The 18,151-nt window shown below is 38.4% G+C and overlaps 1 protein-coding gene across 2 annotated transcripts in view; it reads left to right on the top strand.

Annotated features, from left to right (window-relative positions):
• LOC118664448 (rho GTPase-activating protein 20-like) overlaps nucleotides 1–18,151 on the top strand; it is a 91,814-nt gene that overhangs the window by 41,374 nt on the left and 32,289 nt on the right. The window contains exons 3-4 of one of the 2 annotated variants that reach the window (XM_036324552.1): nucleotides 7,040–7,204; nucleotides 13,317–13,466. In XM_036324552.1, the coding sequence (XP_036180445.1) occupies nucleotides 7,040–7,204; nucleotides 13,317–13,466 (315 nt within the window). Of the gene's footprint in view, nucleotides 1–7,039; nucleotides 7,205–13,316; nucleotides 13,467–18,151 lie in introns of those variants that run through there. The other variant, XM_036324553.1, reaches the window with a different exon arrangement.

Here is an 18,151-nt window from a genome sequence, read left to right as displayed (position 1 = left end):
TTAGCATCATAGATATAAGATTGTTGTTCTCATTATGTCACATATACTACCTGTTCCAATCAGCATTTTGGTTATAATTTAAAGGGTCTCCTTTGTATTTTTCTTGCTTTAAGGCCCTGCTTATTTTATTTGTCCAGTCAGTCATTCATATAACTGATAAGCCCTTAGCCTAGCTTAGTTCATTTTGATCCTGGTATTAACATGATCACTAGGCTCTATTCTATAATAGCAAGTCAGAATTTGGACTGTTTAATATGAGCTACATGATGCATCATTTAATCATTGATGCTAATTTGGAAGTAAAAATAATAGTACATATTGCATACAACCACATCATGTTATAATCTCTATATAGAGTTTTCTTTGATCATTTGAATGTGATTTTATTTAGATGATGGCTATAGAAATGTAATAGTACACTTTCACCCCATCAATAAGACAGAAATTGCTTTAGACTAGAGTTCCTTAAAATGTGCTTTGAATGTTGAGATGTTTCAGATATAAATATCTAATGGACAAATTTTTATTGCTGAATAAGATAGAATTTTGATGTTGGATAGTGTGTGTTTTTTAGCTTCATGTCAGTAGTCATCTCTTTTTGTTCTAAATTACTTCTGAACTAATTTATTCTCTTAAGACTCACTAGGGTTACATTTATACAGGTTATATAGAGTTCTAACCTGACATATCATCATAACCAGGTAGGGTAAGGCACAAGCTAGATCTTGAATGCTAGATTAATGAGTTGAGCTTACTCTTTACCAGTGGTTCTCAACCTTCTGGCCCTTTAAATACAGTTCCTCATGTTGTGACCCAACCATAAAATTATTTTCGTTGCTACTTCATAACTGTAATGTTGCTACTGTTATGAATTGTAATGTAAATATCTGATATGCAGGATGGTCTTAGGCGACCCCTGTGAAAGGGTCGTTCGACCGCCAAATGGTTGAGAACCGCTGCTTTAGACAGTGCATATGCCATGATCATTGATAATATGCATCAGAACAATTAATTTGAAAGAAGTGAGAAGTGAGTAGCATAGATTGAACAAGAGAGAGCAAGGAAGTAGAGAGTCCAGTTAGGAGTTCATTGCAAACTATAGTAGAGGTTATGACAGTGATGGCGAACCTTTTGAGCTCGGCGTGTCAGCATTTGAAAACCCTAACTTAACTCTGGTGCCATGTCACATATAGAAATTTTTTGATATTTGCAACCATAGTAAAATAGAGACTTATATTTTTGATATTTATTTTATATATTTAAATGCCATTTAACAAAGAAAAATCAACCAAAAAATGAGTTCTCGTGTCACCTCTGACACGCGTGTCATAGGTTCGCCATCACTGCTCTAGGCCTTTATCAAACGTGCAGTTGTTCTTTTGACCACATACATGTGCATCTACAAGAAACGTGATCATGTAGACATCAAGGGAACAGGCGCTGCTCAAAAGGAATGCCCCGCAAATGTTCCCATGGCCAAACTGGAGGAGCCTATATAACTCGGCATGCGGTGGGCATTGTTGTAAACAAACAAGTTAAGGGCAAGTTTCTTGCCAAGAGAATTAAAGCACATGTTGAGCATATTAAGCATGCTAAGAACCAAGATAGCTACCTGAAGGTGTGAAGGAAAATGATCAGCAAAAGAAGGAAGCCAAAGACAAACCTGGGTTTAATTGAAGCACCCACCGACTCCACCCAGAGAAGCGCACTTTGTGAGAACCAGTGGAAAGGAGCCTGAGCTGCTGGAACCCGTTCCCTATGAATTCATGGCGTGATACGGGTTAAAAAAATAAAAGACCTCTGCACTGCTTTTTAAGTAATATTAGGGCAAGAATCACAGACTTAAATGCGTTCAAGCCCCTGAGAGGTGCAGTAAACAAAGGAAAGAGTTGGCAAGAAAGGGAATGTGGTGCATCAGACATTTGAAATCAAATCCTCTGTGTGAGCTCCATAAAATATGACTGTGGGCTGTGGTTTTCAATCTCTGCTACAAATTGAACTAAGCAGCAATGACAGGTGATATCAAATAGATAGCTAATATTGAAACTAGAATCAAAATTCCACAAGAGGAGAGGGTAACTCTAAGTTATTTACCCCATATCGTCACCATTGATCACGAAGTCTAGCCAACACACACATATATAGAGAGATATAGATATATAGATATAGATATAGATATAGATATAGATATAGCTATATAGATATGTCTATATAGATATACATATACATATATATATCTATATATAGCTAGATAGAGATAGAGATAGAGATAGAGATAGAGATAGAGATAGAGATAGAGATAGAGATAGAGATAGAGATAGAGATAGATACTCAGGAAGCATTTGTTGGATGAAAAATAAATGAGTAAACTTTAAGAGGTTAGGTAATAATTCTGTATTCTTTTTCTAAGACACCCATAGCCAATTCTATCTTCATCGAAACCTCCACAACTAATCAATTTGCAAATTTTATCTATGTTTTAGTATCTCTCAAATACGTTTTTTCTGTGTCTTCTCTCCTCTTCTCACTGCCAACTCAGTTCCATGACATTTCTTGCCTACGATTACTGCAATAAATTCCTAAAGGTCTTCCTTCCTCTAAGCTTGCCTTCCTCTTTTCTTCAGAGTGTTACAAAACACCGTGCTTTCCCATGAAAACTGAATGTGTTAGGAAAAACACCCATCTGCTGCTGCCCTTCCCCAGGCCCTGCCACTCAGCCTTCAGCTTCCCACAGCAACCGAAGCACGCCACACATATTTGTCCACTGAGACTGCTCTCAGCTTCCCTTGATCTGTCCATCCTTTAAGACTCAGGTTCCTTCAAGAATCTTTCCTAGCCAGTCTAGTCTCAGATAGGGGCTCCTTGTTTTGCTCTTCTCTGTGCCCCTAGTACTCTGCATGTCTTTTATCGCTTGCTTCACTGGTTTATCACTGTGCTTGCTTGTCTGATCCCCGTATCACATTGCTAACTAATTCCTTAAGACTAAGGACTACATGGCAGACACCCAGCAAAGGCATCCCTTGATCACTATTACAAATAATTAATTGCATGGTGATGATACATTCAATATATGTTTAGTGAGAATATTTAAGAGCTTCAAGGTAGGACATAAGAAGCAAAGATTCAACTGAGCCCAAGCTGAGTGGCTCAGTTGGTTGGAGCATCATCCCATACAACTAAAGGTTGCAAGTTCAATTCCTGGTCAGGGCACATACCTAGGTTGTGGGTTCTTTGGTCCCCAGTCAAGGCGCTTGCAGGAAGCAACTTATCAATGTTTCTCTCACATCGATGTTTTTCTCTCCCTTCCTCTCTCTCTAAAATCAATAAAAACATATCCTCGGGTGAAGTTTTGTGTGTGTTTTTTAAAAGGATTCAACTGAGAGAAAATTTTCATGGAAGAGATGGCATTTGGAGTGAGCAGGTCTTATCTACTACTTGTCATTGTAATGATTCATTGATTTCCACGTGTAAACATAGACATTTCCAAGAAGTATTCTATTCTATATTTTAGTTTCTTCTGTGATTTAAGATGAAGCAACACCGCCTCTAAAACTGTACCTAAACGTGGACTTGCTTTTAGGATAAGCCTGAGTAAAAACTATGAAGAGATATTACTGTGGGCAAGTTTTATAAGAACTATTATCTAGTTTTAATTAAAAACGATCAAGGTCCTAAGACACCCTTTTGCCTTTCAGAAATAGCTTCACAAAACTATTTTAAAATGTAATGTTAACACATAAGAAGCCCACAGGTTAATTCTTAGAGTGCTTGTATTTGTTAGCTTGTTTTAGTGCTCTGCTCATTATAACTTGTAAATCCTAGTCAGGCTATACTGAGAGGCTAAATAGAAGGTTCTACTCTTACCCTCCTCCCCATTTCCATACCCTAAGACACTAAAATAAACACATCTACATTGCACTCAGAATAAAAACAAACACATCAGAGTCACATAATTAAGAAATACATTTGTAAGTAGCAAACACTGATTAAGATTGTAGTTTTAAAAAGCACAAAGGTTATTTGTGTTTTTGTTTTCTCCTACAAAAGAATGTTTTTCTTTTTAAATTATGTGGGTACGGACATGTTTATTTTTACTCAAGTAAATTCTACTGCATGAGTGGTGAGGCATTTTAAACCAATGCTTAGGTTGCTTAAGTTGTGAGGTATCTCTTATCATTATTATATGTAGCTCTTTAAAATGTATGTTAATGAATCCACACTGAAAGAGAAAAATATTTTAAACTCATAAGGGATTCTCTGCCACCACCACCACCACCACCAACTCTACTTATTTGATATTATTATGAGATGGAAAATGAGTTAGTATATATAAAAATTCTTTGGAAGTGCTTTAAAATGTAAACCATTTAAAAATAGCCTAATTAACCTTTGATCTATGCTAATCCCAAGCCAAAAAAAAAAAAATTCACTAATTGCTCCAGATTCACCATTATCTACAAGCATTTAAATGCCTTGGGTACCCATGGCCCATACAGGCTGCCTGTTTTTTTAATTGAAGTGTTACTCGGTCACAGCCACACCTATACAGTTAGGTATTGTCAATGGCTGATTTTGTGTTACAACAGCAGTTCAAATTGACAACAGAGACCATATGACCCGTGAAGCCTAAAATATTTACTATGAGGCCCTTTGAGTAATAATTTGAGGATCCCTGGTTTCAACTGTACTGCTAGCTAATGCTTTATCATTATAATAAAAAAGCAGTTACTTATTGGACACCTAAAATCAAAATGCAAAAGATGATTTTTCCCCTGTCAGGCAATTCAAAACTAAAGCTATGTAAAATGCTATGTTGGCCATTCCTTCATCTATTCATTATTTGATAGCCTTGTTCTTACTCAGTTTGCACAAGAACAAGTGAAATTTCATTCCTATTTTGTATAAATTTGAAATCACTACATGATAAACGATACCATTATGCCTCCTCCTGCTCCCCCACACCAAAAGAATTTGAAATAGAAAGGATTTTTCTCTGTGATGGTGAATATGGGCCTTTTCTCTATGCTTAGTTCCCAACCATACTATCAAACATAGAAATTCCCTTTCCCTTTTTTTTATAATTGATTGATTTACTTGCCTTGTTATTCACTTATACATCTCTTTAAATTATACATAGCATGTACTTAACTAGTCATTAATGAGCATAATGGAATTTATATATTAGGAGAGGTGGCTATAACTCAAAAAACAAAGGGAATGTCGGAACAACTCTGAGAAGTTCGACTTATCTGAAGTAGAAATGTATGCTACTTATACTTTAATGCACAGCCGTAAAATTTTAGAATGTTAGAACGAGAATGTGTTATGCAGTCAAAAGTAGTTCTAAAACTTCATCGAGCATTAGGATCATCTAAATGGCTTGTAAAAATATAGAATGATGAGCCAGCCCTCCAGAGTTTCTGATTCAGGAAGTTTGAGGTGGGCCAGAGAAATTGCAATTTTAAAATGTTGATGCTGATGCTACTTGGGGGAGACCACACGTCGCGAACACCTATATCACAGGAAAGGATGGCTGACCAGGCATTCCCTCGGAGAGTTATCAGGACAGCGTATGGTCCTCAGCCTTTTAGCATACCCAGGGGAGGTCAGACACTGTGGCCCATACTATTCAAACCCAGAAACAGAACTATGCCAGCCTTACTAAGCCCCGTTTACTGTGGCTGATTGTGAACCAGGCACTTGGGATGGGAGGTTGTGGCCTCTTACACCCTATATTTGATGGAGAGCCTGACAAATTCTATGATTCCATTTATATGAAATTCCAAAAGAGGCAAAACTAGCCTTCAGTGGTGGGGAGGGGAAATCACAATAGTGGTGGCCTTGAGGGTGATAGCATAGGGATTGACTTTTGTAAGGAATTTGAGGGGTTTGGGGGCTGATCAAGGAAAAGGATATGCCCATTGGACAGGTTGCATGGGAAAGGAAGTCCCTCACAGCATGAGACTATCTAGAGGTCTGTGGCCACAAAGGGCCACCATCTGGAAGGGGGGAGGGCAGGGAGTCCCTGAGGTGATGGAGATTGAAGAGGGGCCTCTGGAGAGCACACGTCTAGATGAAGTTGCTCAGTAGCAAGTTCGAGTCTCTGGGTCACAGAGCTCCAGAGGGTGGTAGTGATGTGGCAGCTTACCACCACAAGGCTTTATCTCATCAATGGATAGTAAATGTTGGGCATAGTTTTGTGGAGGATGCAAAGCAGGCAAGCTATAAATGGGTAAAAATCGGTTTGTTTGGGCTAGTTTTAAAAATAATTGGGTGTATGAAAATTTGAGTATGGTTCCAGCAGACTTTTTAGCTAATGGGTTTCGGTCTGCAGTGAAGAAATAAACCACCCAGGAACCAGTACATAGATGCCATCTCCAGCTCATCTATATAATAACTGAGAAGGGAGAAGAGGAAATTGTTTGGAGAAGTAATAATGTTCTCCATCTTGATGAGGGTTTAGATTATACAGGTGAATACATTTATCCAAACTCAGTGAATATACGCCTGAGACTTGTGCATTCATTGTACATATTTTGTTCAAGGTTTCATGTACATTTTACCTTATTTTTATTTTAATAAAATTTATTGAGTTAACATTGGTTAATAATATAATATAATATAGTTTTTTCATTACAAATAGTCAACTCTAGTTAATGATATGTATGCTGAAGTATTTAAAGGGAAATGTATTGCTGTATGCAGTTTACACTGAAAGGCCAAAAATAAAATGGATTAATGAGTAGACAGAAGGAACAGATAGTTGGATAGTTATGTTAAAGCAAGCATAGAATGTAATTTGGGGTGTGCCTGTGTTTATTATAAAACTTCAACTTTGCTTTATGTTTGAAACATTGCACAATGAAATGTTAAAGACTACTGTGTGGAGATAGACTGGGAGACCAGTTGGGAAACTATGCCATTGCATTAAAAAATTTATAGGATTTGTATTTCTTGACCAACTGTAAGCTATAATTTGATAGACAGTCAGCCCTAGGTGTGATCATTTGACTAAGGTCTCTGGTGTTCGCTGTTGCAGGGAAAGTCCTTCTGCCAACATGGACACGGGTGCATTTCTGTCATCATCTATGTGCTCCAATAGGACTCTGCTAATTGATGGCCGAGTAGAACTCAAACGAGGCCTGCAAAGGCAGGAGCGACATCTTTTCCTGTTCAGTGATCTGTTTGTTGTGGCCAAAAGCAAGTGAGTATACCCTACACCCTCCCAGTTATCATTATAAAATTGCACTTCCACCAAAAAAGAAACCTTTCTGGTCAGAGCTCACTGTAAGAATGTCTGGGTTCCATTACTGTAGCTAATATCTGAAGGGAGTTTTATGTTTGCTTTGTTTTTGCAAAATAACATTTCAACTGTTTATTCACTTAGCAAGTGTTCATTTAAGTCCCCCTCTTCATAAACATGGAAGACACCATGAAAAATACTATGGGTATGGTCCCTGCTTTTTTGGCACATTCATTCTAATGGTTGTGGGAGGGAAGTAGTTACAGACTGTGGTTAGTGCTATGAATAGGGTGCTACATGAAGTAAAAATGGGATACATGTTAGGTAGGTGTACTCAGGGTGGAGGGAATCATTGATGGATGAGAAGAAACAGCCATTCAGATATTAGGAGGATGAGCAGTCTAGGAAGAAGGAACGCCAGGTACAGAGGTCAGGGGGAAGCTTGGGCCTTGGAGGAGTTAAAAGAAGGCCTCTGTGTGTAACTGGAGCACAGTGGGCAGGAGGAGAGTCATCTGAACTGAGATTGGAGAAATAGACAAGGATCAGGCTATCAGGAGCTCTGCAGGCTGTATTAGTTATCGATTGCCATTAACAAATTACCCCAAGATATAACAGTAGGTAACTACAAACATCTCATACAGTTTCTCTGAGTCAGGAATCTGGGAGTGGTTTGGCTGTGGTTCTGGCTCAGGGGGTCTCATGAGGTTGCAGTCAAGCTGTCAGCCAAGGTTTACAGTCATCTCAAAATTCGACTGGAGCTAGAGAGTCCACTTCCGGGCTCACTCATGTGAATGCTGGCAGGCCTCAGTTCCTCGCTGCTATCGGCCTGAGGCTGTAGTTGTTCATCTGGGTCTCCATAGAGCTGCTCATAACATGGTATTGCTTCCATGGAGTGAAATATCCAAGAGGGTGAGGACAAGAGTAGGCAAATGTGCTGACTTTGGAAAGGGCATAGCTGATGTATTCCATGGGCCACACAGACACCGTGGGCACAGTGTGGCAGGGAACTACTCCAGGCTGTGAATATCAGGAAACATAGCTCACTGGGGGGGCTGTCTTGGAGGCTAGGTGCCACAAAGGCTATGATGCAGAGTTTGTATTTTATTCCAGAAGGTTTAGGGTAGTAGCATGATGTGGTTCCTAGTTCTAAAATATTGTTCTGGCTGTGATAGTTCACGGTGGACTAGAGAACAGGCACAGGGAGAAGCAGAGGCTAGGCAGGAGGTTATTGTAGTCATTGGAGGAGAGGCAATGCGGTCTTTATCTGGGGAAATGGCACTTCAATGGGGGATACAGACATATTCTGTGTGTTTGGATTTTTTTTCTCGACAATTATGACAATATTTAGAGTAGAAAGCCTTTTGTTTTCTTACCTGAAATCATTGTTCTGATTATTGCTAGCATGCAAGTGGTTCTATGTAACTTATATAATGTTTTGCTAAAAAACCTGTCACATAAAGACAGTTTCTTTCCCCACGAGAAAATTGCTATTTTAGACATATTGGCAAAATCTGTGCCTGTCATCTACTTCTCACATAAGGTGTATGTCATTTTTTTTCTACATACTGCTTTGGAGAAAACTGTTTATAGCCATTTAAATGTTTTTATGAGATGACAAAACCTATATCAATTGATTTAATGCTGTGTTTAAGAGATTCAGTTCATGAAAGATTATTTCAAGTACTTTTTACTTTCATTGGGGATATTAAAAAGTGTGAGTAAGTTAATTTGGTGGGGGGAATAAACCCAAGACCCCTGAGGTAGAGAGAACATGTAGGTCCGAACAGATGAAAGAGTAAGACTGAAGATAGAACCCAGCTGGTGTAGCTCAGCAGCTGAGCATCGAGCCAGGAACCAAGAAGTCACTGGTTTGATCCCCAGTTAGGGCACATGCCCAGGTGCCGGGCTCAATCCCCTGTTGGAGGCATGCAGGAGGCAGCCAATCAGTGCTAGTTCTCTCTCATCAATTTTTCTATCCCTCCCCCTTCCTCTCTCTCTCTAAAAAGAAATCAATAAAAAATATTAAAAAAAAAAAAAAAAAGACTGAAGATAGAGAAGCTGAAGGAAGCTTCTCAGAAATATACTCCCATCCAGGGCTTTTGATATTTGCATAGCGTTTAGCAGTGTAAATAAAGCCAGGAATCACCCTAACTGGTTTGGCTCAGTGGATAGAGCGTCAGCCTGCAGACTCAAGGGTCCCAGGTTCGATTCCGGCCAAGGGCATGTACCTTAGTTGCGGGCACATCCCCAGTAGGGGGTATGCAGGAGGCAGCTGATCAATGTTTCTCTCTCATCGATGTTTCTAACTCTCTATCCCTCTCCCTTCCTCTCTGTAAAAAATCAATAAAATATATTAAAAAAAAAAAAAAAAGCCAGGAGGTCACACTGCTCAGACTCCGGCTCTGCTAATTAAGCTGTTTGAATTTTGGCAAGTGTTTTAATCTGCCCACAACTCCGTTTCTTTTTTCTTTCTTTCTTTCTTTCTTTTATTCCTCACTTGAGGATATTTTTCCATTGATTTTTTTTTCTTTTCTTTTCTTTTTTTTTATTATTAGTTAAGGTATTACAAATGTGTCCACATCCCCCCCATTAACCCCCAACCTCCCCCCCACACACAAACTCATGCTCCCATCCCCCTGTTGTCCATGTCCATTGGTTTGGCTTATATACATGTCTACAAGTCCTTCGGTTGATCTCTTCCCCTTACCCCCGCCCTCCCCTACTTTCCTTCTGGGGATTGATAGCCTGATCGCTGTTTCTCAGTCTTTGGGTCTGTCCCTTTTCATCAGTCTATGTTGTTCTCTATAATCCACAAATGAGTGAGATCATGTGGTATTTATCTTTCTCTGACTGGCTTATTTCACTTAGCATAATGCTCTCCAGTTCCATCCATGCTGTTGCAAAAGGCAAGAGTTCCCTTTTTTTTTACCGCAGCATAGTATTCCATTGTGTATATGTACCACAGTTTTCTAATCCACTCATCTGCTGATGGGCACTTAGGCTGTTTCCAAATCTTAGCTATGGTGAATTGTGCTGCTATGAACATAGGGGTGCATATATCCTTTCTGATTGGCGTTTCTGGTTTCTTGGGATATATTCCTAGTAGTGGGATCACTGGGTCAAATGGGAGTTCCATTTTTAGTCTTCTGAGGTAGCTCCATACTGTTCTCCACAGTGGCTGCACCAGTCTGCATTCCCACCAGCAGTGCAGAAGGGTTCCTTTTTCTCCACATCCTCTCCAACACTTGTTGTTTGTTGATTTGTTGATGATAGCCATTCTGACAGGTGTGAGTCCATTGATTTTTAGAGAGAGTGGAAGAGAGAGGGAAAGACAGAGAGAAATATTGATGTGAGAGAAACACATGGATTGGTTACCTCCTGCACATGCCCGACCACGGCCTAGGCCGGGGAGGAGCCTGCAACCAAAGTACGTGCCCTTGACTGGACTTGAACCCAGGACCCTTCGGTCAGCAGGCTGACGCTCTATCCACTGAGCAAAACTGGCTAGGGCCATGACTCCCATTTTTTATCTGTAAAATGTTTGAGGATTAAACTAAATAATATATGTAAAGTATTTATAATAATGACTGGAACATAATAAGTTTTTAATAATATTAGCCATTAGGATGGAAATAATTCTTTCTACCTCTAGACACCTCCTTGTTTTATATCAGGAAATGGATAATCTTGGAATCTTATTGATCTAGGGAAAGAATTGTTGAAGTAACTCTTTTTTAGGTAATAGATGTGGCAGTTCCCACATGGTATCTGAACTATCCTGTATAATAAAAGCCTAATATGCTAAGTGTCTGGTCGACTGGTCAGCCATTCAGCCAATCAAAGCGTAATATGCTAATGATATGCTAAGGCCACTCAACCACTTGCTATGACATGCATGACCACCAGGCAGCAGACAATTGACCAGTGGACCAGTCACTGTGACGTGCACTGACCACTAGGGAGCAGACGCTCCAATTGGTAGGTTAGCTTGCTGCTGGGGTCCCACCAATCGGGACTGAGCAAGATGGGCAGACAAGCCCTGGAGCTCTCCTGCAGTCCCTCCCTAGCTGGCCAACCTCCCACGTCTCTCCACAGCCCCTATTGTGCTCTGGTGGGGTCCCTCAGCCTGGCCTGCACCCTCTCACAATCTGGGACCCCTCAGGGGATATTGGAGAGCCGTTTTTGGCCCGATCTCACTGGCCAGGCTGAGGGACCTGACTGCTGCACGAATTTGTGCATTGGGCCTCTAGTCTAATATAAAAAGAGACCTGCATTAGAAAACACAAAATGCATGAAAACATTCCCCTCCAAAAGATTTGTAGTTTCAGTTTTATATTACCTAAATAGTTGCCATCAAGAAATAAGATTTTAGCTCAGCTGGCGTGGCTCAGTGGTTGAGCGTTGATGTATGAACCAGGAGGTCATGGTTCGATTCCCAGTCAGAGCATATGCTGGGTTGCTGGCAATCCCTGGTATAGAGCTTGCAGGAGGCAGCCAGTTGATGATTCTCTGTCATCATTGATGTTTCTGTCTCTCTCTCCCTCTCTGAAATCAATAAAAGTATTTTTTAAAAGAAATAAGATTTTTAAAATAAGATTTTATTTTCAATTGAGAATTTAATTAAAAAATAAAAAGATACTTAACAATAGGGTAAAAATATTGAAGTGATATATAGAAGGAAGGCATTATGCTAGCAGGCACTTTTCTATTACACTTAAATGTACCCTACAGAAAGCATAAATGAGGCTTTGAATCTAGATTACCTTCATGTATAGTTCTAGCAAAATCCTTTTCCATTTTATAAATCCTACTGAAGAGTTTTAGCTCTAACTGTTCCATGAGGAGCCCTGGCCAGGGTGGCTTAGTTGGTTGAACATCATCCCATAAACCAACAGGTTGTTGGTTTGATTCCCAGTCAGGGCACCATGCCCTGGTTGTGGGTTCAGTTCTCAGTTGGGTGCATACAGAAGACAACTAGATATTTCTCTCTCACATTGATGTTTCTCTCTCTCTCTCTCTCTCCCTTTCCTTTCCTCTCTCTTTCTAAAAAAATCTGTAAAATCATATTTTAAAAAAATAGTCTATGAGGAGTTTTAGGAATACTTTCATATGAAGTATCTTTTATTTCATTTAGCTTTTAGTGTTTCCAAAAGTGGTTCTGAATGATAAGAAGTAGCCAACTTTCCCTTGGCATTCTCTTTATCCTTCCCAGTGCCTGCTAACTATTTCATTCTTAGGTCCATTATGAGCATTAAATAAGTGAATTAGGTCAAGTGATATAGTGGTATCAATATCAGGTTGTCAACGAGATTAGGTAGAAACTGTCAAAAAGCAATTTCATTATCGACTTAAAGTAGATCACCTTCTGGGTCCCCAGAGATAAATATTTATTCTGTTAGCTCTACTTAAATATAATACTTTCTTGCCTCTTTTTTTTCTGGTTTAATGTAGGGTCTTTTTTTAGGCTAGTTTTTAAATTTTAGCCAGAATGTAAGAGGAAATGGTATGAACAAATCCTTAAGGAAATCTAAAATAACCTTTGCTTCTAAAGACTAGAAAATCTTGTAACCACTCATATTGAAATGCATTGTAAATTCCTCTAGTTAATTTCAGGTTATATTTTTTAGTATAGCTATCTCTGTTAAGGTGAAAATTTTCTAAATATTTTAATAAGTAACATGTATCTTAATCTTCTGTTCAGGTACTCAAATAGTTTTGGAAGTAAGCAAATTGTAAATAATAAATGAATTAATTTTTTATAACAGCAGTAAATTTAAAATTGGGATTTCCATACAAATGCAGTGCTCAACATATAGAAAAATAAAGTAGCCAGCTTATGGCTAAATGCAGACATGAGGACTAATACATGTAATGTTGCAAAGGCATTTTGGGGCGAGAGTAGCCAACCATTTAACAATTCACTGTGGTAGGTAAACACTGAAGATAAAAACAATGAATAAGACATTCTTTGTCTCCTTGATTCGTTTAAGCTATTCTCTTATCACAAATTCAGAAACTCTCATAAAATTTAAGAGACAAAATAATAAGTCCTGTCTGGTTTTTATCTTTTTAGGTATAACAACAACTTTAAGATAAAAAATAAAATTAAGTTAAGTGACATGTGGACAGCAAGTTGTGTGGATGAAGTGGGGGAAGGCAACACCGATGCCATGAAATCATTTGTAGTGGGCTGGCCCACTGTGAACTATGTGGCCACTTTCAGGTAAGAACACAGCTTGTACACGGGTTAGCTACTATGAAATGCGGCCTACTATGTAATTTCTAGGATAGAGAGAGAAAAAATTAATTTTTTTCTAAATGTTTAAAGGAAGATATTTTATTCAGATTAAGTTATTCTGAAGTCAATGACTCATCTTTTGGAATACCCCATATAAAGACACTTGTAGGCCATATGTTTCCCCCAAAGATCTTTTTATTAAAATACATGAGAAGTAATGGTAAATATTGAGAACTCTGGGAGTCATTTATCTTGTTTGATTAGTGATTTCCAAAGGGGCTCTGCGGAACCACTTTCAGGGCCATGGGAGAGGAATGGAGTATCAGAGCTCAAGGACCCCCTCTCCAACGTCCCCTCTCCTAATGTTTAAGTATTGTTGTACATATTGTGCTTTTGAGTTGGACTTTTCAAACCACTGAAATAAATCTTTACCGAAAGGAATTTTATAAAATAGTCTAATTACGTTTGAATAAGTGGTTGATATTCCCAAATTTTCTAAAGAAATTGTTTTTAACTATTGAAATGAAATTAATGTCATGGTATAAATGGGTGCCTGAATTTTACATCAGGTTCTGACTTAGTATCTATAGAGATGTGACCGATTAAAAGCAAATTTATGATTCAAGAAGTCAAAGTTACTTTTCTAAGATTCACTCCCTGGCTAGGATGGAGTTGGCGAAGTTGTGAATAGAGAACCTTTGTGCTTTTATCCTTAACATGCTAACTTGGCACTTTTCAGTGCAGGATGGGCACACCAAAATGGGTAGTTGAAATTTTTAACACCTGGACCTGCATGTCCAGTATTTGTTTTACACTTAAGGAGTTGGTGTTCATCACATGCATGTACTGTTTTCTTCTTGCTTCTTCTCACCCCACTACCACCAAACTCCTCAGGCATCATCTTAAAAGCCAGGTAACTAAAACCCAAGCTACTAATCTTCAAATAAAGGAAAGGCTTGTCATTAAATTGGGTTGTGCACTCTTGGCCACCACAAGAGTTTAAGAAGTTATTTGGCAGAAACGTGTTTTTTATCATTTTCTCCATATCTTTTTTTCCATGATGATTTCTCTAGATATTATCATTTTCAATTGCTTAATCTCCTTGGAGTTACAGGTGGAAGGAAGCAATTTCGAGTGAGGGGGTGGGACTACATGACATCTTTAATCAAGGAGTTTCCCTAAAACTTCTTTTAAGAATGGAAAATAAATGTGGAGACAAGTATCACATACATCAGTGATGGCGAACCTTTTGAGCTCGGCATGTCAGCATTTTGAAAAACCCTAACTTAATTCTGGTGCCGTGTCACATATAGAAATTTTTTGATCTTTGCAACCATAGTAAAACAAGGATTTATATTTTTGATATGTATTTTATATATTTAAATGCCATTTAACAAAGAAAAATCAACCAAAAAATGAGTTCGCGTGTCACCTCTGACACGCATGTCATAGGTTTGCCATCACTGACATACATTGTATTCCTCAAAAAGTAGAATAATTTGACCAAGTGATTAAGGTTAGTGTAACTAGCGGTGTCATGTGAATATTATGTATCCCTTGATAGAATGTGATGAGAAAAACAACTCACCTATGTGGTATTCCTCCCCGAAACACATAAGCATGGTCTAATCATGAGAACAACATCAGACAAACCCAAATTGAGGGATATCCTATAGGTTCCCCGGAAATACCTATAGTAGTGCTCCTCAAAACTGTCAAGGTATTAAAAAAAGAAAACAGGGAAAGACACAGAAACTAAGGCCATACACTAAGGAGACATGATCACTAAATGCAAGGTGGTATCCTGGATTAGATCCTAGAATAGAAAAAGACGTTAATAGAAAAACTGGTGAAGTAGTCAAGAGTTTAGTTTATAGCAGTGCACCATTATTGGTTTCTAAGTTCGACAAATGTGGGTGAGAGGTACTAGTATATAGGGACTTTCTGTACTATCTTTACAACTTTTCTGAAAAACTAAAATTATTTCAAAATTAAAAGATCACTTGTTTAAAAAGGGAGTGTTGGAGAGTACTGCCTCTGGTGTGGCAGAGTGAGATCTTAACAGGCTGATAACCCTACAGAGGACAACCGAAAACTGAACAAAATGCAAGCAATGACCTGAAGGTCTGCAAGGTGAATAGAAGTTGGCAGGTTTTGGTGAGGAATTGAAACTTGGAAAGAGGCACCAGCACTGGTGGGTGAGTTTCCTGTTTTTAAGGCATTAGCCCGAGGCAGGCAACAGACACACCATGGTGGAGGTTAATTGAACCGACAAAAAGATCCAAGTCTTTTTGCTGAAGAACTGAAGGACAAGTGTCTGGGTCAGCCACAGCCACATAAAAGTGAGGAAGGAAATCTCAAAAAGGAGAGCGTCAGAGAAGTTAAGCTCCAAATTTTGTGTATAGACTCTACCCAAATCTCTAGATAACTGCTGAACCACACCTGCATGGAACAGACTCAAAGCAACTTGAAGCTAAGGATAAAATAATTGAACTGAGGGGATGCTGCCCACGGTGGGCGAGGTAGAGTTGCAGCTTGAGTCTGCTCAAGTTACTTGTCTGTTGAAACAGAAACATCAGCACTGTTTGGCAACTATGACATAACTCAGTCTCCAAAACAAAATATCGTGATGTACAGAATCAACCTAAAATTTCTTAACATACAAAGAAAAAGGAAAGGGAAAATATAGTTAAAAGGCTAATCCTGACATGTTCCATATGTTGGAATTATCAGAAAAGAACTTTAAAGCAACTCTTAAACTCTGTTCAGTAGGTAAAAGGAAAGCAAATTGAAATCAATGAAAAAATAAGCAATATCAGTAGAGAAATAGAAAATATAAAAAAGAGCCAAATTAAAATTCTAGAACTGAAAACTACAACATCTTAAATTTTAAAATCCTGTGTGGCCTTAGTGGCAGAGTGGAAATGAAAAGGGAAGGGGCAAATTTGAAGCTAAATCAATACAAATTGTCTGATCTAAAGAATAAGGTTAAAAAAAGATTTTTTAATGAAAAATGATTCAGAGACTTATTGGAAAATACCAAAAGGTATAATATACATGTTATTGGAATTCCAGAAAAAGAAGAAAGAGGGAATGAGGCATAATAAATAATTAAAGAACTAATGGTTTGAAAACCTTAGAGATTTGGTGAAAGACATAAAATGTACAGGTTCAATAAGCTCATTGGACACTAAACAGGAGTATGAAGAAAACATCACCTTGTTATATTATAGACAACTGCTATAAACCAAAAATAAGAGAAAAATCTTGAAAATGCCAGAGAAGAAACAACAATTTGCATCACTGTGGGTTTTTCATCAGAAGCTATGGTGTTTTCAGAAGAGAGTGGAATGACATCGTTAAAGTGTTGAAAGAAAAATACTTCAACCTATAATACTATATCCAGCAAATATATCCCTCAGAAATGAAGGTAAAATAAACATCTTTTTTTTTATTAAGAATTCATTGCCAGCAGAACTGTACTACAAAAAAAAATGTTGATGCAAGTTTTTCAGCCTGAAGTGAAATGATATCAGAGAGAAGCTCAGATCTTTAGGAAGAGGTGAAGAACATCAGAAATGATATCTAAATCTCGGTAAATATTCAGAAAATCGAGGCCATGATCAGTTTAATATGCCATCAGGTAGTTCAAGAAGCAGTCACTCTAATATCAGTAAAGAAGCAAAACAATAACAGCTTTGAAATATCTGATTGACAAAGAGCTGCCAGAATCTGTGGGGCATTTCTAATTAAGTCAGATTGGGGGACGAGCAAACATAAATGTGAACTCTCCACGCTTTACCTTGGGAAATGGGATAGATCAGCACATCTCAAAAAAGGCCGGAAGGAATTTCATATCTCCATCAATACTTGTACTTTGATTCACATACATATGCTCTATGTCAGCCAGAAAAATGGGCTCTGCACCTTGATTTTACAGATAACCATATGGTAAGTCCTCATTTAACATCATTGATAGCCCCTTGGAAACTGAGTAAAAAAGCCATGTATAACAAAACTAAATTTGCCATAGGCTAATGTGTAGATATGAGCAAGAGGGAGTTCCTACAGCATAGCGCTGGTCAAAAAACACCACCAAGCTTCCAAATAGACACAAAACACCTCTAATATTAAGCATTGAAATCAGTCCGAGCTACACATACTGTAAAGGTTCTGAAAACAAGAAAGGTAATTCTTTTTTAGCTGGTTTGTTGCAGTTGAGGGTCACAGGTGGCTGGAGCCTATCTTTGCATCTCAGAGAGCAAGGCAGGACCCAACTCTGGACAAGACTACATTCCCTCACAAAGTGTACACACACACACACACACACACACACACACACACACACCACACATTCATTCATACTGGGACAATTTAAACAAATCAGTTACATACAGATATGTTAACAGCCTACAAAATACACACACAGAGGCCTCAGCCAGGAATCACATTTTTTTCCATCAATGTTACAATAAAACAATGTTGAACACAACACATTATTCTAGGACCTAATGTATAGGAAAACCGGAACATTGTTCAAAAGACCCGGGCAATATTTAAATCTAAAAGAGGAATCAATATTTTAACTTAAGTACCTAGTATGAATCTTAGTCTACAAACAGGTATGCAAGAAAGGCCTGTTTATATATAGATCAAATTAGAACCCATCT

The sequence above is a fragment of the Myotis myotis genome, unplaced genomic scaffold (genome assembly GCF_014108235.1).
Source record: "Myotis myotis isolate mMyoMyo1 unplaced genomic scaffold, mMyoMyo1.p scaffold_m19_p_10, whole genome shotgun sequence".
Lineage (NCBI taxonomy): Eukaryota > Metazoa > Chordata > Mammalia > Chiroptera > Vespertilionidae > Myotis > Myotis myotis.
This window is presented reverse-complemented; position numbering and strand designations above follow the sequence as displayed.